Source organism: Barbus barbus (genome assembly GCF_936440315.1).
Source record: "Barbus barbus genome assembly, chromosome: 3".
Classification (NCBI taxonomy): Eukaryota; Metazoa; Chordata; class Actinopteri; order Cypriniformes; family Cyprinidae; genus Barbus; species Barbus barbus.
The window spans coordinates 33455041-33482858 of NC_136731.1; the positions used below are offsets into that span (position 1 = coordinate 33455041).

Below are 27818 nucleotides of genomic sequence, written 5' to 3' on the forward strand. Positions count from 1 at the left end.
CATTTGAAGTATTTTTTTTTAATCTGGTATCATTTTGAACTCATAATGTGTACAAGTTTACCAACTGGTAAAGTTAAAAAGACGTACAATAAGATTCCATTTGTTAACATTAACATGAATTAACAATGAAAAATTTCAACATTTATCAATATATCGTTAAAATCAAAAGTTGTATTTATTAATGTTATTTAATGGTCCTGTGCTAACATGAACTAACATTAAAAATACTTATAAAGTTAATGACATTTTCATCATTTATTAATCCATTATTAAATTAAAGGTGTATCTGTTAATAATGGACTGGAGCTAACAGGAAGAATGAACAGTTGTATTTCTATCAACAAATGTTAATAAAGAAAGAGTTGATCTCTTGCTGTTTTTATTATTGGCCTGAATGTTAAAGGCTATATATTCTGTTCAACAGTCTTTTGTTCTCCACATAATTTTGCTTCTTGTTTATCCTGGACAAAATAAATAATGGGAAAAGAGCTCATTCCAGTATTGCTGAATTTTCCACATTATCATCTCAACTGATCACACAAACCCATCATGGAAAGCGCACTTTACACTCCGCTCCAGCAGTCATATCCAACTTTTTATTACTCCATTGTTTCGTTGTTGCATTTATGCCTTCCTCCACCTTCTTCTTTGGTAGGAAAGGCAAACAGGGATTGTCATCAACTTGAACCATACTCAAAAATCAAGCTCCTGCAAGGCAGCCAACGCTCTCTCTCACACACACACACACACACATAGGATATAAGCTGTCACTGAGCCAGCCAAATTCATAGAGTGCAGTCAGAGCAATGCTCTATACTTGGTCACTGGCTCACTGCATTCCCTACTTTCATCTGAGCAAGAGAGAGGGGGGGAGAGAATTGGGAGTGTATTGCAATTTGAAGGAAGCACAGAAAGCCAAATAATAATAATAATACAATCAAAAAGACACACAGGGATTCATTATTTTCTATCCACACCAACACATTACCATTTATATCATCTGTGTCCAGTGTCATAAAACACATTTATATCACCTGTAACCTGTAACTGTAACCTGGTACATCTGCTCTATCTAACTATACATCTCTCTCGTCTCCCCTGAGGGATCAAGGCATCTGCCACAAGAAAAATGAAAGTGATGACAGACTCTGCAGGAGTATCTTTAGAGAGACATGAATACCTTCTACAAAGATTTGAAAGTACGGCTGAGCTGTCAACGGTATAACAACTATCTCTGACATTTTCTGGGAAGTCAGCAAAAAAAAAAAAAAGCTAAAAGTTTTATTGAGGTGAGTTTTCAGCATTGCATGTTCTTACTCATAGACACTTCAATGAAAGATATTCATTATAAGATAAAAGCATTAACATTACATTTTCTCTCTAATGTATTTTTTTGGGGTAAGATTATTAATAGTTTACTTTTTATGTTTTTTTTTATTCACTGGCAAGTTGTTTTTTTCCCTGTTAATCAAAATTCTAACAAAGGGTTATGCTTCAAGATGCTACACTGAAAAAAGGTTACCTACAAAACGACATCTAAATGATTAAAATCAAAGAAATATTTAGCATCACTAAATCATCCTAAATACATCAAATTATACCAACAAAACATGAAAAAGGCTATTTAAAGGATCAGTTCACCCAAAAATGAAAATCCTGTCATCATTTACTCACCCTTAAGTTGTGTTTATTTCTTCTGTTGAACACAAGAAAATGATGGCCATCAAATGTTTGGTTATCCATATTCTTCAAAATATCTTCTTTTGTGTTCATCAGAAAAAATAAACTCATTCAGGTTTGGAATAACCTGAGGGTGAATAAATGATGACAACATTTAAATTTTTTTTTTTTTTTGCTATTTTTGGGCAGTTGTGGCCTAAGTGTTATAGAGTCAGACTTGTAACCCGAAGGTTGTGGGTTCGAGTCTCAGGTCTGGCAGGGATTGTAGGTGGGAGGAGTGAATAACCAGCGCTCTCTTCCACCCTCAATACCACGATTGAGGTGATTGAGACCCTTCAGCAAGACATTGAACCCCCAACTGCTCCCCAGGCGCTGCAGCAATATGGCTGCTCACTGCTCCGGGTGTGTGTGTGTGTGTGTGTGTGTGTGTGTGTTCACTACTCTGTGTGTGCACTTGGATGGGTTAAATGCAGAGCACAATTTCCGAGTATGGGTCACCATACTTGGCCACGTCACATCACTTCACTTTTTAATTGCATGTTACTTTTTAAAATGCAATCGGCTAAAGAATATCAACTTCATTTAAAATATATTCTTCCACCATATAAATTAAGTTAAAACAATCAGTAAGTACATTTATATTTTTCCTATCTTTGATATTTTTACTGGTAAAAAAAAAAAAAAAAAATGATGGGGCAGTTTCTATACTTCTGGAGATTTTAGGGTGGATCTACTTTCCTTTCCCTTCATCTGTGTCATGACATCATCTCCAGGGGAGTTGAATTACTGGTCTATATCTTTCGGGGGATTCCAGCATTGCGAGTGTGTGTGCGCCATATGAGCATTTGCGTTTGACTACATGTTTGGAGAGATTATCTGTAGGAGTATCTGTTACTACTCAGAAACACACATACCTACACACAACATTTTCCATTAACACACAGGTTTTCTTGTTCGCCATCATACTATTTGAGGTATCTGTGTCCTCCATCAGCTCGGCTACCAGGATTATGTGTGTGTACTTAACAGATGTAATGGAGAGCGTGCATGTGCAAAGCAGCGGTTCTAAGCTGGTGGGCTGTGACTAAACATGGTTTATGCTGACTACATTGTGTTTTGTGCAGTGAATTGTTAGCTGCATTTCAGGGGTGATATAAATAAATGTCAAAGTTTGATTTTTAGGACAATTTTGTTACTCTTATACATTAAACAATTTAGGTTTGGTTGCCATTTGATGTCTATTGTAAAGTCTGGGTTTTAAAGCAAAACCAGCAGAGAATCATTGATGTAAAGTACATTTTGTTGCAGACACTAAAGGATTGTGAAAAAAGCCAGCTAAATGCTTGTTTGAATACACAAAAATATAAAAAACAGAAAAGTAAAAATCACCTCTGGCACTGGCATTATAAATGTCCTGAGAGTGGACTGTACAGTACAGTATCATAATGGCTATTTATTCATTCAGAACACACATGAATAGATGATAATGTAGAAAGAGGAAAATGTATTTGCAGTTATTTTGGGATTCTTATTGGATTTTGAGGCTTAAGCATAGCATTACTTGTGCGTTCTCAGCCGATGTGATTTACAAGTTATACTTAGTTGCTTTAGTAAGCAAGCATCTGCTGAGAACATGACTATAAAGCTTGTTGACGTGAAACTGCATTTAAAACTATTTGAAACAGCATTTAATGTTTTTTCTCTTTGAAAATAAATTAATACTTTTATTCAGCTAGGAGGATGTACTAAATTAATCTAAAGTAAATACATTTATAATGTTACAAAACATTTAGATTGGAAATAAATGCTGTTCTTTTGAACATTCTGATCCAGAAAAAAATGATTGTGCTTATACAAAAATATTAAGGAGCATGACTATTATAAGAAATGTTCCTTGAGCACCAGTTAGCATATTATTTACTGAAGGATCGTGTGACACTGAAGACTGGAGTAATGGCTGCTGAAAATTCAGCTTTGCCATCACAGGAATACACTGTAACATAAATCATATTTCACAATATTAATTATTATACCGTACTTTTTGATTGAATATATGCAGCTTTGGTGAGCATAACAAACCTTTCTAATAATCATTAAACATTTTAGCAAAATTTTACATATAATTTCCCCAATACGTTCTCCTAAATGTTAAACACAAAATCTTAGCTCGTTGACATTTTTATGTATAAATTCTAGGGGATATAAAGTGGTGAAAGTAAAAACAGGGTATGCAGTACACACACGGAAAGTGGTGCATGTTAAATGAGCAAGATTTGGCATAAAGGGAGAAGGCAAACATTGTATGAGGTGCAGAGCATGAAATTGGTTGCCCAGGGGCATGCATTAGATTAGAAACCTGAGCTCACAAACATACACTCACAGGCCAAAGCAAAGCAGACATGAAAATCAATCAGCCTTACATGGATTCAGACAAAGTTAGTGGAGTAAAAACCTGCACCTTAGAAAAGTTTTGTACTGATCACTAACAGACTATACACTCCACCATTTCAGTAAAGCAGGCTCTCACACACACACACACACACACACACACACAAATCACAGTCATTTCATCATGTGCTTTCCATTTCCCCCCTGCATGCCTCAGCTCTCAGGACCATGCGAGAACCATTTGCTCCTCAACGGCTGCCTGTTTCACACTACAATCAAAAGGAAAAAAAAATAAAAAATGCAGCACACTCTCTCGCTGACTCACAACCATTCCAAACTCTGAGTTTAGGGTAGTGTTTGTGAAAAAAAGAGTCCTAAGATCTGGTAGAAATATGAGGAGCAGTCAATTACAGGCATGGATTACATATTTGAATAAAAGTTAATTATTGCAGTTGCTTTTATGCTAAAACAATTCATCCAAAAACTAAAATTCTGTCATAATTTACTCTCCCTCGTGTTGTCCCACACCTATGACTTTCATTCTGTAGAACACACACAAAAAGATATTTTGAAAAACTTATTTTTTTAGTCCATACAATGAATGTCAAAAACAACATTAGACTTCACTGGCTTTCATTTTAAGGACAAAACATTTTTTCTGCAAAATATTCTTTTATCTTCCACATAAGAAAAAAACGTACTGTTTTGAAACAACATGAGGGTAAGCACATGACAGAATCTTTATTTTTAGGTGAACTACTTTAAATCCACAACAAATATTATAGAAACTGTTTTCCTTTCACTTGTGAACTAAATAAAGTTAAAAAAGAATAGGAGTATTATTTACAACAACTTTAATTTGAAACAGAGCAAACATGAGTATAGAAGATATGAAAGAGAGACTAGTGCCTACAAATTTTAGATATTACAGAGTAGCAAATTTGGAAACACAAAAAATGCACACTTGCTTAAATACATATATATATAATAATGTTCAAATACAGATTTTTACAAATATTATGTACAATGTTTTAATTACATTTAACACAACTGCCTGCCGTATATTAGATAGCAAGCTTCCGAGCTCTCCTCCCCCCATGGCTCTCATTGCTCTGTCGTTTGTTGAATTCCCAGCTGGTATCTCACTTTCCAAGTTGAGTTTTTATGGCCAGCAGCTTATGAGAAAAAACAGGGGGGGGGGGGGGGGGGGGGGCAACAGAATGGGGGAGGAAAACATTTCTGCACTTGGTATCAAATTGGCCATGTTTGTTTGGGGAAGTCAAGTGGTTTACGTCCCATTTCTCTTTCCACTTGAAAGTCTCTGCCAGTCTAAAAATAAGTGTAATTGCTTTCAAAATACTGACAATCAAAGGCACTTTAATATATTTTTGTAGTTCTAAAATCATTATTGCATGGAAATGTGGACCCCGATTTCCCGTTTCAAACGGTGGTCTCCCCTTGTCCGCCACTAGTCAAACGCGTGTAGAACTTCCTCCAAGAGTGCAGAGTCTTCCCCGACCAGATCCAGAATCCCGAAGTGATCCCTACAATGAGAGTCATGAGGTACTTGATCATGAAGACGGTAAAGTCGGGGGTCATGTGAGGAGCGGGTTGCATGGGGCACGGGATGGCCAGGCTCTTACAGTTTGTACTGATCCAGCTCTTCTCCCAGTGCTGCCTAAAGGCCTGCTCGTAAAAAAAGCAAGCAATAACGATGGTGGCCGGGACAGTGTAGAGAACCGAAAACACACCTATGCGGACCATCAGGCGCTCCAGCTTCTCGGTCTTGGTTCCGTCGTGCTTCATGATTGTGCGGATACGAAACAGGGACACGAAGCCGGCCAGTAGGAACGAGGTGCCAATGAAGAGGTAGATGAAGAGAGGGGCCAACACGAAGCCCCTCAAGGGATCCAGATTGTTCAGGCCCACAAAGCAGACGCCACTTAACACATCTCCATCGATTTGCCCCATGGCCAGGATGCTAATAGTCTTTACAGCCGGAACGGCCCAGGCGGCCAGGTGAAAGTACTGTGAATTGGCTTCAATAGCCTCATGGCCCCATTTCATACCAGCCGCCAGGAACCAAGTGAGAGACAGGATGACCCACCAAATCGAAGACGCCATACTGAAGAAATACAGCATCATGAACAGAATGGTACACCCTTCTTTCTTTGTACCTTGAACAATGGTTTTATAGCTGTCAGGAAAAAAGCTCTCGTTGCACATGACTTTGTCCCCAAGAAAGTAACCAGCGATATACGCAATGGAAACCATGGTATAACAGCCGGATAAGAAAATAATAGGACGTTCTGGGTATTTAAAACGCTGCATGTCCACTAAATATGTGGTTACGGTGAAAAACGTGGATGCACAGCAGAGAGAGGACCAGATGAGGATCCAAATCCGTGCAAATTCAATCTCCTGGTCCGTGAAGAACATATAAGCCCCATGTGTTCTGGAGGACTCGCATGGAGCGCCGCAATCCAGCTCGCCCAGGAACTTATAACTGAGGTAGGAAGGCACTTTGAGCACTGACGGGCAGCGGAAGGGCTTGTCCGGCGAGGAGTACAGCTGAACGCCGGGCGTTCCTGGAACGGGCATATGAACGGGCGACACTGTAGCCACGGAGTCGTTCTGGCCCACACAGATGTGTCCGTCTCCCAGCACTGGGAAATGTTCACATCTCAGCCGCTCTGGCCACTGGAAGCCAAACTTGTTCATGAGGGCCTCGCAGCCGTGCTTTGCCCTCTCGCAAATGGAGCGGCATGGCGGGATGGCTTTCTCCAAAACCGTGCACACTGGCGCATACATGGAGCACAGGAAGAACTTGAGTTCAGGAGAGCACTGTACCTTGACCAGCGGGTAAAACTGGTGGACCTCCAGCCCAGCATCCTCTTGGTTGTAGTGTCCGACCAGATTTGGCATTATGGTTTGGTTGTAAGCGATGTCCGTGCACAAGGGGATGGTTATGGGCTGACAGAAGCCGTGTTCGGGAACGGCTATCCCACTATCTCCGTGATACTGTCCAGACGCCACGGAACAGCACGGCAACATCAGTGCCAAAAACAGACACAAACTTCCACTCGCCTGCATTGTCCCGGAAAGTTCCGCCTAACTTTCACTGAACACAACAGGAGTCCACAAACTACGCTTTTGGCGACATCTTATTCGCTAATCGAAAACAAAAGTCTCGCGAGCTAGTGTAAATCGCATACTTTGTGAGGAATATCTGTTGCGCGCAGGAGCGACTGCATGACTTTTCCCCCTTTGTCCGTCAGACTGTTTCAAGTTCCCCCTGGGCTGCCTCTCGCTGACTTTGAAGGGAGCATGAGAAGGAGGAGGGATTTCGGGGGTCTTGAAACAGATTTCTCTACTCTAAACCCCGTTACAAGGTCTTCAGACCAATTGAATTGCTCAAGAAACACATCAACACCATATGCCATCAGTCATCTGAAATCATAGAGCATTTTAAAAAAGTTTTTATTTGGGTGAGAAGTTATGGTATGGAAGAATGAGGGAACGTGAATTTATCTATCTATCTATCTATCTATCTATCTATCTATCTATCTATCTATCTATCTATCTATCTATCTATCTATCTATCTATCTATCTATCTATCTATCTATCTATCTATCTATCTATCTATCTATCTATCTATCTATCTATCTATCTATCTATGAGATGGATAGTGGGGACATCTTGTGGCTATGGGGTGTTAGTAACAATCCTATGTAATCACGTTATTTCTTTTTTTTTGTTTTAAATTAAAATATATCACATTTTTATATCAAATGTATTTTAAAATCTAGTAGGTTAGTAATACTAATTAGAATTATTAATTATTACTACTACTATTATTATTACTAATTATTGTGTTTTATATATGTTTTTAGCTTTATTTTTTGTTTTGATTTAAATGTTTAGTTTTGAAATGTTGTTGTATGCATTTGTCATTTTGATCTATTTTCTTTATTTTCTTAAATGTGTATATATAGTATTTATAGAGTTTTAACTTATAGTTTTAGTTACTTTCTTATTTGTAAGTTGCTTTGGATAAAAGCGTCTGCTAAATGACTAAAAGTAAAGTAAAGTAATACTGATAATAGCGATATATTAAGGATAAGAATGCATGAAGCTTTTATTTATAATATTGTAGTAGTGGCAGCTGTTCAGTCTGAATTGACAGGACATGATTGAAGACAAGGCTAATTAAGAAAGAAAATGTTAAAAGCAGAGCGAGAGAGAAATTAATAACTATTGGGAAAATCTTTACTCAATCACATGTTTGAAATCACACAATTTCTGAAACCTGACACTCAAACACCAGAAGCTCTCACCAAATCTGCAAAACCATACACTAATTCTCGGCCTTTGACTCAGTTTTCAATTTCTTAAAACACTTTTTGCAAAATACAACACACAATTCTCTATGTAACACACACAAATCTAACAGGAATTAATATTATGGCAAAGGTGATTGCAAATGTTTGTGATATTTTGAATGCAGTGCTTCATTTTGCAAGAGATGTGAGGCGCTTTGTGTGTGCAATTCTTGCATTTGTGTGTAAAGTAAAAAAAAAAAAAAAAAAAAAAAAGAGCCAAAGTTTTGAAAATGTGTGTAAGCAGTTGAAAAAAAACTGTAATTGATTTAATTAAAATAAATAAATCCCCGCGGCTAAAATACATGTGTCATTTCTTTTTAAAAATTATTTTAAGGAAAATGTATTCTTCCGTTACTAAGCCTGACTACATCACCCCTCGCGACCATTTGGTGGATTCTGATTGGCTAATTGAAGCGGTGTAGCCAATAGGAATGTGAGAAACGGTTGTCGGCTCGAGACGGCAAACTCTTCGCTTCGCGGTTACAGTCGTGAAGAGACACGGGCGAGGCCGAGAGCTTATAAATTTAAGTGGAAGACATTTGTCGTCTTTAATTTATTTTCACAGTAAATCAGTTGACTAATTAGAACAATCGTGAATATTATATATTTATAATTTCTATCGCTAACGTAATAATTTATAGTGAGAGGCCCTCTGCCTGCAAAGTTCAATGTCGATGGAGGTAAGAGCTAACTTAACTTAATTCTGAGGAAAAACTTCTGACTAGTTTACTTTTTCTGTCTGCTTGTTGAGTTAACTTAGTTACCGACATGGTACAGATTACCATGTGAACACGAAAATAATTAAAATATTAATTAGCATAGTAAGAAGAGTAAAGTGCAGTGATATGACTCGTGTTTAACTATGAAGGACTACGTTACGTTATGTCGTATCACCAGGCAAAAGAAAATCCCCACAAGGCCTCATTTGACTGGATGTAAAACCTGTGTTTTTTTCATGTCATTGTAGTCCATGGTCAGATAGTATAATTTTTTTAATCCTTTACTTTAAGGTTAATAATGCAGCGAAAAGCAAAATCAATGTGGATACAAATGGACCAAGGACAGGCTTTGATCGATTTCATAATTCAGGACCAGACTCCTACTTTTCCACAAACAAGCCTCAGGTGAGAAATACCTCTTTAAATTGTGGCTTTACTGCATAAAGGAATTTAAAAAGACAATTATGATTTTAGTGTGTAGATTTCTCCCATTTAATTTCCTCGTTTGTTTGAATGTTGAAACTAACGTTGCTATCTACTATTTAGAAAAAAAGTCAGATGTCTAAGTTAACGTTATGAGTTTTTCACAAATGTAAAAGATGTGAAATGTGGTATGTTGTGCGTTGCTAAGGTTTGCAAAATTAAATAACTCATTTTATATGAATTGCAATAGATATATCAGTAGATATTTGAACTGGGCAGCATTTGTAATAAACTAATTAAATTGCACGTTTTAAGGGCGTTCTGAGTTTTACACCTGCAATTATTTTTAAAATGTATTTTCAATTAACAACTTCTTTATATGCCTTTTATGAACAAATGCTGTGTTTTTCAATTGCAGAATAGCTTCAGAGACAGCGGATTGCTGTCATACAACCCGTTCTTGGACTGCCAAGACTCTGCATCACTCCCTTACACTGTTTGGCCAACTCCGGAAGAAGATTGTAAATCAGTGAACTGGCCTCAAGTCATACCTAATAACAGGTTAGTTTGATTTTGACACACAGACTATTAATAATACTTAAAAAATGGATGTTATATATTAACACTAACACTACTGTGAGTCAAGAGGGATTTATCATTAAATAGTAAAATAATGTTTATCTTGCATAGAAATCTGGTAGATGCCAATAATTGTGGGAGTGAGGCTGATCTGTATGGATTAGTGTCAGACATCTTGGAAGAACCCGATTCAATGGACCCATACTCCTCATATGTCTCAGAGAAGTAAGTTCCTCTTGATTTTTTATAGAAATTAATCTATAAATCTAATTATTACTAATTAGTGTAAAAATAGCTAATATCAAATTCAAATGAATTTAATAGTAATTAATGTAATTTTGGGGCTGTTAATACAATTTAAAAAAAATGCATACTTTTGTGTAAATTTTAATTGAATGAAGTTGTTGTAGACATCTCTTATGTAAAACTAAATAATAGGCACGTGTAATTGTGAGGATTGCAATTTTTCTCTTACTTTATTGTGGCCAGCCTAAGGCACACCTGTGCAATAATCATGCTGTCTAATCAGCATCTTGATATGCCACACCTGTGAGGTGGATGGATTATCTCCACAAAGGAGAAGTGCTCACTAACACAGATTAAAGCCTGATTCGGACGGTAATTGTTTCTCATATGGACGTCTGTAAAAATTAAATTACATATCACCTCAGTGATAAAACTTATGGATTCAGATGGCGATTTATTCACAGTGGAGGAGTGAGTTCTGTGATGATTGTGTGCTGTAAATAAAATGAATTTTATTTACAAATGTATTCTTATTATTGTGTAAAATGTATTTTAAAATACTTATGTAAAATATATTCTTATTATGCCAAGCATATTTTAATGTATAAACCTATTTATTATTTGATTATTTAAATCTCCTGTTTAAAAATAGGAAAATACGCGCTATAGTTGTATATAATTATACGCGATATATATCCGTTTATAATACACATTTTAAAATTGTATTGCATACTTGCTGCTGCCATAATAAAGACCCATTTCGAATGTTTACGTGCTTTTCTTCTCTTTCTGCTCTCACTGGCTGTGGTGGAGTAGTTATGAAGTATTATTCTTTTAAATACTTTCCAGCATTTCAGAAATAAATATGTATACAAATTACACCGAAGTACAACAGTTACTGTACGGTGTTCGGGAGTGTTCGAAAAGGGTTTAAATGCTGAATTTTGAATCGATTTCTTCTCGTAAACTCAGAGATGTGGATTCGGACGGCAATTAAATTTTACCATACGACCTTGGTGTTTGTCAAAAAACAGTAGGTAATTTGGCCGGGGATTTTCATGGGGGTGGTGAGAGAAAAACGCAGACGTCCTGGATTCGGACGGCAATTAAATCACCAACTACCCCCTGTATATGGTGAAAATCACTTGCGTCCCCCTGAGAAACAATTACCGTCCGAATCGGGCTTTAGACAGATTTGTGAACAATATTTGAGAGAAATAGGCCTTTTGTGTACATAGAAAAAGTCTTAGATCTTAGAGTTCAGCTCATGAAAAATGGGCGCAAAACCAAAAGTGTTGCGTTTAAAAGTTTGTTCAGTGTATGTCAAATTATATAAATGCCCTTACTAGTTAAAAAATAAGCATATGTTGAAGATTTATTTAACTGTTTTGTGTTAACATGTTTTGACATATTTAGTAATTTCATAATTTAAGCCAAAAATCGTTGTGCTATTTTTAGTAGGCTACCATCTAGTCTGAAAGGTCTGAAAGGTGTCTGGTCTCCAAAGTTGACAAGAGAAGACAGGATGCAGTACTTCAGTAATGAGGTACAGATGCCACCCATTTCCGGATTCCCAACAAAACAGATTTGTCCTAAACCAGTCAGCAATATTTCTCCTCAGCCTGCTGGTAGAGAATCTCATCAGTGGGCCGAACTTCAGAATTGTAATGGTTTTGATTCTTCTGCACTTCCCTGCAATTTATCCACCTGTAATGGAGAGGCCAACACGTATTCTCCTCAAGATCTCCCTCGCCCCCCAGGCCTGAGCACACCCCCAGCGTTAAGCTCTAGCCACTATCAGACCAGGCCTGGTAAACCTGAGTATATTACACCCGAGAAGGAGGAAGGATACCGCAGCACCACTAACTGCCTTTTTGATTATATAAACTCAATCAACAGCTCCTGCTGCCCTCCACAAACATCGAATGACTCCTATTTCAGTTCTCCTCATGAATTTTCATCTGTGAGCAAAGATAAACTGAAAAACACCCAATCGTTCTCTGTGCAGGATGTCAGTAAACTGGCCTTTCTCTTGGCAGAGCAAGATATGAACTATTGCAGAGAATCTACCCAGAATGGTCTTTTAGCACAGAGGAATCTTGAGGAAATCATGGCAGAGCAGAAGAGTCATGCTTTTCAAAGGATCTCAGAGCCTATTACTCAAACACCAGATTTTAAGAGAGAAGTGACACGCAACCAAATGGAGCAAAGAGGAGCTAAAGTGGAGAAAAAACAAAGTCATTATACTACGAATGGATTTTCAAGGTTTGGGCCACCAAAGACTTTTTCTCCTACCATCGTGCCTCCAGCCTTTCACCCAAACAATGAAGCCAGCCTGATAGGAAGCAGCGCCGCCCAAAACAGTGTAAAGCAGTACCAACCTATCCATTCAAACCATTACCAAAAACAAGCTAAGATTTCAACAAAGACCAACAGCAACAATGATTCACAGAGTTTTGCAAAGCTCACAAACACATCAGGGGCTGTTCCATTGCTTCCTTCTCAGCAGTTGTTCCGGCCTGCAGCGAGAGTCTCGGCTGATTTGAGCCAGGGGAACACAGTAAATCTACATGGTGCGATAGGCCAGGCCAGTCTTGAGGGTTTAAGGAAGGGAGCAGGAAATGTGGATATTTCAGATTTTGACCTCCAACTAGAGAACAACAGGTTTTCCACGGGCCTCATGGCCGATGGGCGTTTTTCTCCGAGATTTAGCATGAAACCCAAACTTCCTGGTTTCCCTAAAGAGGCAGACAAAAAAACAGGACTCCTGCAGAATCCATATCAGGGACTGGGCAGTTTGTACGGAGGACAAATGAGACACAACGGAGCGAGTTCAAACTCAGCCAAAGCTATACCATCACAACTTTTCTCATTCCTATACCAGATGGGTGATCCCAGAAAAAGCACATGCCACCCGATTCAGTCGAAGTCACAGTTGCCCTACTGCTCTGTGCCTCTCATCGACATGAATGAACATCTGCCAGATGGAGATGTTTCGCACTTCAGCCCTTATCTACAAGAATGCATTGGGCTAAGCCAAACATCAGGAGATGGGTCATTCTCGGGGTTTCTGTCGGCCATGACTTTACCTAAGTTTGGCAAGGCACTCGCAAGTCCCAACAGTCAGCTACACCTTTACTTGGAGGAATGTTACGAGCAGTGGAGGATGCTGGAAAAAGAGAGAAAGCAAGTGAGTGTGATGTTTTTGAGACATAAGCGTATTCATGTAATTCATGTATGAATTTTTAGGTATGTGCTGCAGCGTTGCTGTATTTTTTGTCATAGAATAAAACCTGAAAATATCTTAAAGCTGCAGTCTGTAACTTTTGGCGCTCTAGTGCTGTTAATAAACAGAACTGCATGCATCTTGCAGAAGAACATTGTAGCCGGAGCTACTTCTCTCGGTTTATGTCTATGACGAATCATGCAGGTATTGGGCTACTCTGCAGCGATGCCTACCTGAACCAGTCTAAAATAGTCCGAATATAAACACTTATTATTGGCATACCATAGTGATACAGGACAAGACAAAAACACGGTATGGAAAATGGATTCATGGTGTACTCGCGTATTATATAAATTTTGTAAATTTTGAACAAAAAAAAGTTACAGACTGCAGCTCTAAGCTTGTGTTAAAGTTATTTCAGGCATTTTAGCAAAAATCCATTCAAGAACCTCACTGACTTCAGGAAGATGGAATGGGAAGTGCTAAAATGCTTACTTGTTTCTGGGTTTTGGCACACACAAATACATTATTCCTACAGCACTCTGTTATAGACAAAACAGTGATATATTTTCGGAAAATAATTTATGGAAAAATAAGTTGCTTAAATGATTTTCTTGTACAGATTCTGTGTTTGTATATCATGCTACTAAATTACCATGTAGGCTGAGCTTTTTTAATTTCATAACCATGATGAGGTGAGAAACTAATGTAATGTGTTCTTTCTGACAGGCAGAAGCTGTTCTTACAAAGACTTACCCAGGAAAACGCGTGTCTGTGGTGACCAGTAGTGTTTTACCCAAAATGCCTCCAAACCCCTCCAGACTGGACCGCCTCATTGTAGACCAGCTGCGCGAACAGGCCAGGGTCAGTCCAGTTTTTCAAACGGGGCCACAAGAGTGCTAGTGAGCCTGCCCAAAAGTTCTTAGAAATACATTTTAAAAATGTAAATAAAAAAAAATACATAAGTAACATTTAATTGTTACTACCAACATTGAAATCATGGCATTATTGACATTATTACTGTTTTATTGTGCTTTCTAAAAATCATGACATTTATGAAATCATGAAAGAATTCTATTGGCATCCATAGTGTTATGTTGACTTCACGTTTTACATCCATTAGTGAGTAATATTAATCTAATAGTGGTGGGTGAAAAAAAAAAAAACTGACAACTTCATAGAAAGTGAATATTTTACACATATATATATATATATATAATTTCTATTTTTGCCTACTGTGATCTTATATTCTAGAATTAAATTTCAAGTGTTTTAAACTGTAGCTACAAATTAATGAATTTTCTATATTATAATTGTGTTTGTAGGTGGCAGGTTTGCTAGGCAAGATGGAACAGTTACGCAGTTTTCCGCTTCATGCTAATATTGGCTCAGCATTGGACAGGCATCTTGAGGTCATCTACATCACTCAGGCACGCCGCAAGGATGAATTCATCAATGCCAGCAGCAGACAGAGGCAGCCAGCGGCCTTCTTTAGAGAGGACAGGGGTTAGTGAGTCTTATACTATAACAAAACCAGGAAATACACAACAAAAATACAAAATCATTTATAAACTAGTAGGGATGTTACGATACCAAAAGTCTAGTAGTCGGTACCGATACCACTAAAAGTACCAAGTCGATACCACGGAAAAAACAAACAAAAAAAACGTAAAGTTGCAGTCTGTAACTTTTTTGTGTTCAAAATTTACATAAGCGTGTACTAGGGCTGTGCAATTAATCGAATTCGATTATCATGCGCATCTAGTTAGTAAAACCAGTTTCTTGATTAGTAGTTAATCGCCATCACCTGCTTTCAAATGGAGCGGGAATTACTACACAGAACCATAATTCACTGACAAGCTAGGCAATTTCGTGTTCATAATCGAAGGCGATTCATCTGCGATTATGAACGCGATATTGCCTATCTTGTCGGTGAACTACGGCTCTGTGTAGTAATTCCCGCTCCATTTGAAAGCAGGTGATGGTGATTTACTGCCAATCACTGAACCGGCTTTACTGACGAGATGCGCATGATAATCGAATTCGATTTAATTGCACAGCCCTAGCGTGTACACTAGTGATGCGCGGATAGCGGTTACATCTGTGGGTGCTGCGGATAATCTGCGGGGCGGATGGGTCAGGTAATAAAAAAAATGCATTCTGATTATTTCAGAATAGGTCGCGGGGTGGATAAGACAAATCATTAATGATGCAAATATTAACTACATTTTCTAAATAGGCTACATAAATTGAATAAAGTGTAAATTAACATATTAAAGTTACATACTACCGTGCGACTCCACCGGGCTAGGACACCGGCAAAGGATATAAGTATCGCTTTTTATTTTATTTCTGTATTTTCTTAAATGTGTGTGTATAGAGTATTTACAGAGTGTTAACTTTTAGTTTTAGTTACTTTTTCTTATTTGTAAGTCGCTTTGGATAAAAGCGTCTGCTAAATGACTAAAAGTAAAAAGTAAAGTAAAGTTAGCCTATTCAACAAAACATTATGTAGTCAGGAGCAGTGAGGGATTTCCTCTGTCTTTTGTTTGATTCACATTAATGACAGACCGCACAGCTTTATTAGGCTGCTGTCACAAGACTTATTTCACGAATCCAATACTTATACACATGCGTTTTCTTTCGCAATTGTTTGCATTAACTTAAGACAAAACCGTGCTTATGAGGATACTCACCAGGACGACCATTTTGACGTCATTTTGTGTGTATTTGGCCACTTAAGCGCAACAAGATTTGCTTGCAAACTCAATTTGGTACTAGCAGCGCATGCTTTGGATGTGACTGCAGCGCACAGAAGAGCACACCCGGAGCGCGCGAGTACTGAATGGCTTAAAAATTAAATTTTTGTGACGATGCGACAATAACCGATTAGGAAATTGACAATTCTGTCAACTGCATCGAAATGCGAGCTAAAGTCTTGTTTCGCAGCGTTCAGCAGCAGATGTGCCGATGTGAAAAGGTCAAAGAGAGAGGACGCACGCGGTACAGCTGAATCACTCACGCTGTTTTCAATTACTGATTTGATCTGATGGTTTGTGTGGATTTATTTACTCATCTAACCTACATGCTATATTGAATAAATGTTTTGCAGGAATTTCCCTCATTTCAAAGCTGAAAGCTGCAGAAATGAGTAATGCGATATAGCCTGTGACATCCCGCACCGAAATTCAGGACCTAATTAAACATAATTATATTATACAGAGGATTGTGAAATAGATTTCCATGACTTTTCCAAAACATTCAGGGTTTATTTATTTTTCCAAAACTTTCCAGGCCTGGAAATTGCTGTTTTAAAATTCCATGACTTTTCCGGGTTTTTCATGACCATACGAACCCTGAATGTGACGATTGGTTGCGGGTCGGGTGTGGTTACCTAAATCAGACAAAAATATAGGTGCGGGCGGTTGGCAGATGGATAAATTATTTGAAGCTGCAGATTCGGGTGACGTTTTAGCTCATCCGCGCATCACTAGTGTACACCATGAATCCATTTTCCAAACCGTGTTTTCCACTTATCTGAATCACTACAGTACACGTGGTTATATTTGGACTATTTTAGACTGGTTCAGGTAGGCACCGCTGCGGAGTAGCCCAGTACCTGCGTGATTCGTCATAGACATAAACAGAGAGAAGTAGCTCCGGCTAGAGTGTTCTTCCACAAGATGCACGCAGTTCTATTTATTAACAGCTAGAGCACCAAAAGTTACGGACTGCAGCTTTAAACATGGACTACTTTATTTTTTAACATTACAAAAACAACATTAGTGGCACTTGGCCATCAAATAATACACACACACCTATACTCTGCAATACAACTACCTATAATGCAAGCATTAGTTTAAATTCACTGACATACTGGCAGGCCGATAATATTTTTTAAAACCATTAACATAAACACCAATTATTTAAACCAGTAATATTAGCCAATAATGTTAATAAGGATAATCCACAGATGGATACACAGTGAATGAACAAGTGGTAAGCTGTCAGACAGTAACTATGTGTGTGCGTGATCATGCACAGCGCTCGTGCTCTTAGAGCTGCGAGCTCATTTAACCCATTTAGGCCTAAAACGCCTGCTAAAAAGGCCTTTTTATGCCTAAGTACTTTTCTGTAAACCCCCTCCCAAAACCTAAGGTTTCCAGAAATATTTGTCAAAATTTGTCAACGCCTACTAAAATCTTAATTTCTCAGGCTCTATAGCAGATAAAAACATGGAATAAAAAACATTTGAGAGCTTACTTCTTTGGCTTTCAACTTGACTGACTTGCTTGGCCATAATCTTTAACTGAATTGTTTAAAAAAATCTATAAACAACAAAAACATCAAGAATATTTTGAAAATCAGTACAGATCCGTTTTTATTTCATACTTTTGAGGTACCAAAGTGACAAGTGAACATCACTGATACAAAGTTATAGAAAAAAACCCCAAAACAAAACAGAGGGTTACTTCTTCTTTACATAACAATTTCAATATTAATTTGTTAATTTTGTTTCTTGTATTTTTGGATGTCGCCTTTGATAAAAGCGTCAGAGAAACCATAGCACTAAGAAACCATAGCACTAAGAAACCATATTCATAACTTGATGAAAAAGTTTATTCTGCTCATCAGACATCATAATTATTACTGTCATCCATCATGAGCTATCATTTTCATTTCTATTTATGTATGTTTTATGTATTATCAGTCATCAGACATCACAATTATCATCATCCATCATAAGCTAGCATTGTCTATTGCATCCTATTTATTTTGTATTGTTGTTATCCATAATCATCAATTATTATCAATCATCATCTTTAGACATTTATTCATTTATTGTCATTAGTATCAGCATCAAATTATAACACACACACACAGACACGCTCTCACACAGACACAGACACACACACACACACACAGACACACACACACATGTACACACACAGACACACACACACACACTCACTCACTCAATCACTCACTCACACAGACACATATACACACACAGACACACACACACACACTCACAAACAGACACAGTATGGAAGCCAACGAAATCGCGCATATCCTCCTCGTCCTCTCGAAACATCGCTAATAAGATCCACTGCTCTCTAACTACGCGATCGGCTGGTACATCTAAATCATCATTTGAATCTGGTCCTGTGTCATCCTCCATAACTTCATCAATATCACTTCCTTCACTTGAGTCAGTCATGACGGATCGCTAGCACGGCGTTTAAAAATGTCGACCAAAAGACAGTAAAATAAAACTGTATGTGTAGGCTTATTTCGACCAATCACAAAGCATTTTACTAGTCACATGAGTTTAAAAAAAATCCCTAAGCATCTCTGTCACTCACCCCAAGAATATTTCGGCCAATTAAAGTGCATATAATTGGCCATGTGCATTGAAAAAGACGACATCGCTCAAAATGACGCAGATGCGTTTGCCGGGCTTAATGGTGAATACGCACAGATGCGTGATCCGGTCTTAAAGGTAAATACACACAAATGTGTGATCCGGTCTTAAAGGGTTAAATCTCACACAATCATATTTATATATCGTCGCCATCTTCCACATGTAGTTCTTCTGGGTGCTTGTAGGCATTTTTTCTTCTTCTTTACCCTTTGAGGACCAACTGAAACACTTCCAGGCGAATGCTCTGGCTGCGCTCCTTAGGTACGGAGGAATTTCAGCCTCGCTAATTGCTACCTTTGGTCCCATCGGTACTTACTCTACTAAAGAAAACAAGTATCGCCAGGATTTTAAAATGTTTATACCGACTTGGTACCGTAGTATTGGTTCTCGTGACATCCCTATAAACTAGTGTGAACTAGGGCTGGGCGATATGAGCAAAAATTCATATCTCAGTATTTTTTGGCTGATTTGCGGTATACGGTATATATCTCGGTATTTATACACTTTTGAATTTGTAAATAAACTAGGGCCGGGACTTTAACGCGTTAATTTAGATTAATTAATTACACAAAAATAACGCGTTAATATTTTTTAACGCATTTTAATCGCACTTATTTTTGCACCGCGGAACGTTTCTCACTGGATGAGTTTCGGCGGACCGATTTTCTCAATACCAAGTTCGCAGAGTCTGGACTTCCGTCCTTTCGAGTTTGGACACAACAAACCACAGTGAACATGGATGGGATTTTTTTTTTTTTCCCTGTGGATGGGAAATTTAAAAATCCATATGAAAAAACTTACTTCTCGCTGTTCTCAATAATACTTTTAAAGCAGAAGTTAGATTTAACTAAACTAAAAATGAAAATAATAAAAAAGCACAGACTAATTGAGTAAAAAGGCTGTTTTGATTACCCCATTACAGTCACTTTAAACTCAAACTAAACTATAGGCTTCTATATCTTACGAGTTTTTTTTTTTTTTTTTTTTTTGTTAAGCCCTTCATATAAAGTTTGTCACATGTTTAGAACAAATTGTATTATGCACTTTCTCCACAGCAGCTCAGCCTGTGTCCTCCACTATATTTTCAGATGCGCTCGTTTCAAACTACTGTGTATCGATATAAACGGTATTGCCTCATATCATATCGCTTGTATAGAATCTATCGATATATCGTACAAACTTGATATACCGCCCAGCCCTAGTGTGAAGCTACAATCCTAGAAAAGTGGAAGATGACAGGGCTTGGTAAAGTCCCACTCAGCCTTAGTTTCACTGCTTAAAGGGATAGTTCACCCAAAAATTTTAATTCTGTCATTTACTCAACCTCAAGTAGTTCCAAACCTGTATGAATGTCTTTGTTCTGCTGAACGTAAAGAAAGATATTTTGAAGAATGTGGGAAACAGAGCAGTTCTGGGGCACCATTGACTTTACAGTATTTTTTTTCCTACTATGGAAGTCAATGGTGCCCCAAAACAGCCTGGTTACAAACTTTCTTCAAAATATCTTCCTTTTGTGTTCGGCAGAACAAAGAAATTCATACAGGTTTGGAAATACTTGAGGGTGAGAAAATGATATAATATTAATTTGTTGGGTGAACTATCCCTTTAAGCCTGGAATACACTACACAACTTTTAAAATCTGAACAGATTTTAAAATACTGGGCATCATACACTTACCAAATTTGAAAACGGGCCATCATACACTAAACGACGATCATACACTTGCAGACTTTCAAATTGTTCTGATCTAGTGCAGTCAAACGATTAATTGCGATTAATCGCTTCCAAAATAAAAGTTTTTATTTACATAATATATGTTTGTGTACTGTGTATATTTATTATGCGTATATAAAAGCACACACATACAGTATTTATTTTGAAAATATTTACATGTATATTTTTATATTAATATAATTTATATTATATATATATATATATATTAGTGCTGTCAATCGATTAAAAAAATTTCAATTAATTAATTTTAATTAATCACACATTTTTCTAAAATGAATCGTGATTAATCATGCTTAACCCCACCTAACATTCAAGTTTTTAAATAAACAATCTTCAAATGTACAATGTACAAACAACATAAAGACAGTATATTTTTAATATTTCTTTAATGGTATCTTTTTTATGATTGAAGGCCAGCATCACTGATATCAATACTACTGATGTCTCTATAAAAATATTTTTTTGCCCCCTGAATATTTAACCATTGACTGTAGCCATTCCGCATTACAGTATAATTGAGAGCTATCAATTTTAACATTTATTAGACTTAACGTCTAATTTAAGTGAACTTAAAACAATCTTCACATGAACCCATTATAATAAATGACATATTTAGCTAGCTGTGCCCTTCAGCAGAAATATACAGAAAATTAATACTTACCAAACAATAAATTCTAAATTAAATATAGATGAACCCGTTAAAACTATAAAAGTTATTGATTTCCTCTTTTTTTTTTATTATTTTTTTTTTTTTTTTCTTTTGTTCTTGGATTAATAGACATCACAGCAGCTGGTTATTAACTTATTTGCCTGCTATTGCTTTAAAAGCTGCTGCTGCTGAAGGTGATGGGGATCTGACATGCATCTTATTTTCTCACAAATCTCTTTACATTTTCTGACTCACTTCAGGTCTGAAAGTCTCAACTAATGAGCGGATGAGTTGAATTGGGTATTTTAGACGAGGGAGACAGTGCTGGGGTGCCTCAGGACAGTTTTTAAAACCATTTCAGAGACGTGTACTTAAATGTGACGCATATATAACATAGGCTATTGCATGCATGCACACAGTTTAAGGCAGCTTTAATCGCCTTTTTGGTAACTTCATGCCTTAACTGACGGCATAACTACGACATTGCATGCACGTAGTTTCTTTCGCTGTATGATATGAAATGATATAGGCTACAGCGCGCACCGGCACCTATGTGCGTGTATTTGAAGAGTGCGCGCTACGAGCACAGTATCTTTTACACGCTTGTTTGACTCGCGTCTGGCGTGGAGGCGACGTATAGAGCACGTGTCTGAAACTTCTCTTATAAAGACATTCTGCATCTAAATAAACGCAATCCTTTGCAAGAAAAAAAGAGACAGAGGCAGCAGTTGCGAATGGGGTGGCCAACCCTAGCCCCGCCCCTGCGTTAATTGCATTAAATATTTTTAACGCGTTAATCTGAAAATAATTAATAGCATGCGTTAATGCGCTAATTTTGACACCACTAATATATATTATATAAACGTAACATTTTTCTTAAATATATACATGCATGTGTTTATTTATATATACATAATAAATATACACAGTACACATACATATATTATGTAAACAAAAACTTATTTAGGATGCGATTAATCACGATTTATCGTTTGACAGCACTATTCTGATCACAACAAATTCATGCAGAAACATGCGCATTGTTGCTAGGAGACGCATGACTAATGAAAACAACATTCTAAAATCGGTTGAAAATATCAAACATGTTTGATATTTTGGAATCAAAGTATGCAGCTAAAAAAGTCTGTGCCCATCATACACTAATACTATGCAATGTTTTTTTTTTTATTTTAACCTTAAAGCAACACAGGACAATAAAAAAAAAAAAAAAAAGGGTTGGATGATTTTTCAACCATATAATTACATCAGTTCCTCCAGTTTTATACACAGTTTAACAATGTTACACATATTTCTAGGCGAGTGGGCACAGGCACTATGCTGATAATGCAAAAAATAAAAGGGTCAAACCTTTAAACTGTTATCCTTGACATTTGACAGATGTTTAAAAAAGGGTTCCCAGGTGGCTTCGAAGCCAGCAGTGCTATCAGAAAGATTGTGTCTAAGTCTCTCTAAGTGCAAAGTGCTAGACAGTTCAGACAGGCAGGATTTAAAAAGTGTTTTTTGTTTTTTTTTCCATAGACAAAAAAATATTTTTAGCTACCACCCAAGGTTATTTTCGTAAACGAAAACTAAGACGAAAACGATTGATGGAAAAAGTATTTCGTAAACTGAAATGAAATAAAAATGACAAAACTATAACAACAGTTATTGAAAAACTAACTGAAATAAAATAATTAACAAAAATAAATAATCGTTTTCGTAATCATTACGTTCTCGCCCCTTGGTGGAAAAATATAAGGAGCTGTGTGGAGGTTTAGGGAAACACCTGTAAATGGCGCATCACGCACATGGGGTTATCTGACGGAGAAACGCAAAGCAGTTTAAAGCACGGTTCCTGTTTGGTAAACGTGCACCAGCAGTACTTAACAGAACACCCGACCCGTTATCCGACAGCAGCACTAATTTAATGCTGTACCAGACCAAGGGTGCGTTTCCCAAAAGCATCGTTAGCTAACTATGGTGGTAAGTCCCATTGAACTCTATTGGTAACGACGTAACTTGCGACCATAGTTGCTTTTGGGAAACGCACCCCAGAACCGTTTGACATAAAGACCGCGAGCTGAACCGCACCCACATTAATCTACAACATCAGGTGGGCAACATTATTTTCTCATGTAACACAAGCAATCAAACCAACATCAGGCATTCTAAGTTGGTGCTTTGAAGAAAAACAGACACGCAGCGCAACATGAAAAAAGATGAGAACGCGCATCCTTTCTGTAAACAATACAAAACTTCTAGCATCTTGATCACTCTGCCAGGCTTTTGAACAAATATGCATAGGCTAAATCACATCATGCACACACTAATAATTCTTCATAAATAAAGAAAAGAACATATTCAAATATGAGCCTTTACTGTTAAATACGATTGCCGTTATTGAATTTCATTAGACCCAGTTATGATCTATGCGCAGCTGTTCACGGAAAAGTGTGCGCAAGACACGACAGTTACAATATCATGATTATGGTTAAATAAGAAAAAAGATATTTAATATAACCAAATTAGGCTACATTTATTTTCATATTAAATATTTCAACACACCATTAGATATGACATTAAGCGCAACTTGAAACTGAAACTAAAACTGAAACTAAACTATATAAAAACTAAATAAAAATCTGTTCACAAAATAAAAACTAAAACTAACAAAAAATATGAATGAAACTAATAAAAACTAAACTGAATTTTATAGCAAATTTGAAAATGATACAAAAATAACACAAATTTAAAAATTCAAAACTAATAACCTTGCTACCACTATTCCATATTGGACAGCTTTTTGAATTTGATGGCCGAACCCACGAAGAGAGTCATACCAACCCGAAAACAGCAACTGCTGGATCAGGGTAGAGGTCACAAGAATAAGCTTTAAGACTCATTCAGACTGTCAGCCCATATCCGATTTTATATATATATCCGGATGGAATCTGATTTGAATAACTGACTGTCCACACAATTTGCACAAATCGGATATCATGTAGTTAGTTGCCTATCTAAATATGATCAGATTTAAATCGGATTTGCACAAAAATCGGATTTGGGCTGACAGTCTGAACGAGGCTTTAGAGTAGAATCTCTATTTGGTGAATTACAGTCCAAAATTCATAAAGTTTTAGGCTAAACCAAAAGAGATGTCCTAGGGAGCCCTCGGCAGATTCACATTTGTTACAGACACTATGTGCTTTTCTATGAAATCTGTCATCTCAAATCTGCAGAGTGGCTCTGACTTGCACCAACTTCTCCAGATAGTAAACTGGCAGAAAATCGGGGCAAAAATCGTGTAGTGTATTCCAGCCTTTAGAAACAGACCATTTGCTTAGTTAATATGGATGTATCTTGTGTGTTAAAAGGTGAATTTTTTTTATTTTTTTTTTCACATCTCACAGAGATCCTTATGTTGGCATCTGCAGTGAAGGACCTGTGCAGCAGCACCAGAAAGGCCCGGACCGCTCTTTGGTGTGCATTGCAAATGACTTTGCCCAAAACAAACAGTTACCCAGAGGAGAGAGACGAGCTGGGTACCTGCTCCCCTTTAGGCCAAGACAGTCCTGAGCAAAGCAGCTTGGAGAGAGCACTCATTGCCCTGTGATCTGGCAGGTATACAGTTTTTTTTTTTTTTTTTTTTTTTTTTTTTGAACTAACATCAATCTAACCTGTCCAAAAAGGTGCAAGAGGTGATGGGATTGCATTTTAAGAAGAATGAATGAGTTATGTAATTTTTTCCACTAAAGTGATATGTTAGGCTCAGTTGTGGGCAGCAGATGGAATTCTTAGTTCATTAATATTTATCAGTCTTCTGTGAAAACCACCAATCACATTATAATCAAATTCTCCAAAAGACATGGAATTATGGCAGTAAGATCAGTACTGAGCTATTTTGTCCAAGGACCCCAGAAGAACTGCCAGTATAAACAAGACGTTTTGAGAGTATGAAAGAATGATTTAACACTGAAAGAAAGAGAGATGAAATTAAAAGAGGGACCTTTTAACTGGCTAATGGCGATAATGGAACAGAATGTATGGCAAGAGCAAGATCTGTGGCTTTGGAGGAGAATGGGATATTTTTGCCCAGTTGACCAAGAAATGTATAAATAGTTGCACAGGAAACAAACAATTATTTGTGTTTAAGGTTTTTTTTTTGACAGTTTAATTAGTGTCTCCTACAACCTATTCAAAATCCTCAGCTAATTTTAGGTCCACTGTCACAACTTCAGGCAAAAACAGTATTTATGATCAACAGGACGTGTTCCAGTTGTCCTTTTATTATTTTACTTATTTATGTGCATGATTCTTTGGCGTCAGCACTTTTTAGTGGTCTCACTGGATAGGTAATGACAATCACACATCTTTCCTAAATCTGTTTTGTTTATTTATTTGCAGTTTATCTCAATTCTGAATTCAACTCCGTATTCTGTTTTTCCGTGTTTGTATGTGGTCAATCTGTCTTTGATGTAACTCATTTGAGGATATATTGAGTAGCTGAGAGTAACATCATTCATGGACTGAAATAAATGATGTCAACAACATGTTACTAGAAAATGCTACAGACTGACATAGTTCATATGACGTGTACTCATATTGCCTTTAATTTTTGTTTTGCTTATTCTTTTGTTCAAGTTTAACAATTAAACTAACAAAACACAAAATCCCAGAACTCACAGAGTGGTGCGTAAAACTACTGTTTATTTAATTAAACATTGATTCAGAATACAATGTTAATCAATGCTCTAATTAAAAAAATGCAGATCCCAGTCTGTATGCAGTGAAACTAAAATCATTCAGTAAAGCTGCAGTGAATTTGACCGTTCACTTACAATAATGTATGCTTTAAAAGAACAGTGTTATGATCAACTTGCCAAAAACAGTTGGTTGGCTGAGTTATTAAAGCCATTTGTAAACAAGTTCCTCACTCTCATTCAGTTCTGAAAATCCTAAACATTTACCCAGCAAATATCATATCTAAAATCCTTAAATACACACTGAGTTGAGGCTTAACAGAATAAACAACACTGAAGAATGTACCTTGCTAGATGATTTCCATTATAAAATCATTTGGACACTTCAAGTTTGACACCTGAATATGGCAAAGATTTGACCTTACAACATTTAAATTATGTTGATGTAAAGAAAAACAAAAAGCAAAGCAATGTTTGGATAGATGAGAAGTTTCACCAGTCAACAGTGTTGGAAGAGTCAGAGCTCTTATTGCATAAATAGAAGAAATTATAACATCTTCTGCAATTGGCAGTGACACCCAGAGTTTACAAGCAAAGTGTAGCTTCTGATGTTCCCTTTGATTCAAACTGAGTCTGTAGGATAAAAAAGCATCTACAGCATCCATACAACATCAATTTTAAAAACTGTGGCTTGTGTGATTCAAGTTATTTTAGTCGAGAGTGAACACGTTCATTTACACAACTCAATTTATTTGACCAATTTCAGGATATTTTTTTAAGTACAAAATGTTAAATACTGTAGCTTTTGATAAAAGAATGCCTCAATCACCTGATCTTACAAGCTAACAGAAACTAAAGGTTTCTCATTGTAGTATATGAGAAGGCAGTCTACAAGGTATTGGCACAATATGTAGCAGCTTCAAATGAACAGTTGTCAATTGATATATATGTGCACACACACACACACACACACACACATACCCTTCTAACTTTAGGTTCATCACTGTCCTACAATAAAATAAACCACAACCTAGACAGAAACAGCCACCAAGAGCAAAAAAGCAGTACATATGTCGGCCCCAGCCTCCTCCTAATGATTAGCAGTTTTGTTTCTCTGTCTGTGGGTTGTGTCTGAGCCCTCTCCATATATTGCTACGTTGAGAAGGCTTCCATTGGTTTCTGAAAAAGCTTGTAAGCTAAATAAATATAGATATATTTTGTATCTTGAGCTGTGTATTAAAAATCAATGGCGTGCTACTGAGGAGCAACCTATGGAAAACAGAAAAAATGTTTCACAGGTTATTTGAAAGTCCCTCATGGCAATAAGATGGGGATTTATGCTGTTTTTAGACACAAGCATGTTGGTTATCCGCTGGTGAATGTTAGAGTGAATTTCACAGAAACATGTGAAGATTGAATCTCATGGAAACATGTCCAGGCCACTTTTCAACTGCCTTGCCACATATACAGGTGCATCACAAAAAAAATCTAAATATTGTGAACATTTTTTTATCTTTTGTAACTTACTTCAACAAGTGAAACATTCATATATTCTAGATTCATTGCATGTAAAGTAAAACATTTCAAAAGTTTTTTTGTTGTTTTAATTTTGATGATTAGAGCTACAGCTCATGAAAGTCAAAAATCCAGTATCTCAAAATATTAG

General features: G+C 37.0%; 2 protein-coding genes across 3 annotated transcripts; one reads left to right on the forward strand and one right to left on the reverse strand.

Moving 5' to 3' along the window:
* Positions 1–4790: 4790 nt before the first annotated feature.
* Positions 4791–7352, reverse strand: LOC306853982 (frizzled-2-like). Its single transcript, XM_079391728.1, has one exon. It carries the CDS (start codon positions 7159–7161, stop codon positions 5509–5511), a length of 1653 nt encoding a protein of 550 aa, XP_079247854.1. The 5' UTR covers positions 7162–7352; the 3' UTR covers positions 4791–5508.
* A 1545-nt stretch (positions 7353–8897) lies between these two features.
* On the forward strand, positions 8898–26226 carry LOC306855831 (meiosis-specific coiled-coil domain-containing protein MEIOC-like). 2 transcript variants are annotated; one of them, XM_079394730.1, is made up of 8 exons: positions 8898–9131; positions 9462–9575; positions 10012–10154; positions 10284–10397; positions 11877–13608; positions 14374–14508; positions 14970–15150; positions 24863–26226. In XM_079394730.1, the coding sequence occupies exons 1-8, from the start codon at positions 9120–9122 to the stop codon at positions 25063–25065; spliced, it is 2634 nt and encodes an 877-aa protein (XP_079250856.1). In that variant the 5' UTR covers positions 8898–9119; the 3' UTR covers positions 25066–26226. The 2 variants fall into 2 exon arrangements, with proteins under 2 accessions (XP_079250856.1, XP_079250857.1); XM_079394731.1 differs by having other exon boundaries at positions 8919–9131; positions 24887–26128.
* The last annotated feature ends 1592 nt before the right edge of the window (positions 26227–27818 follow it).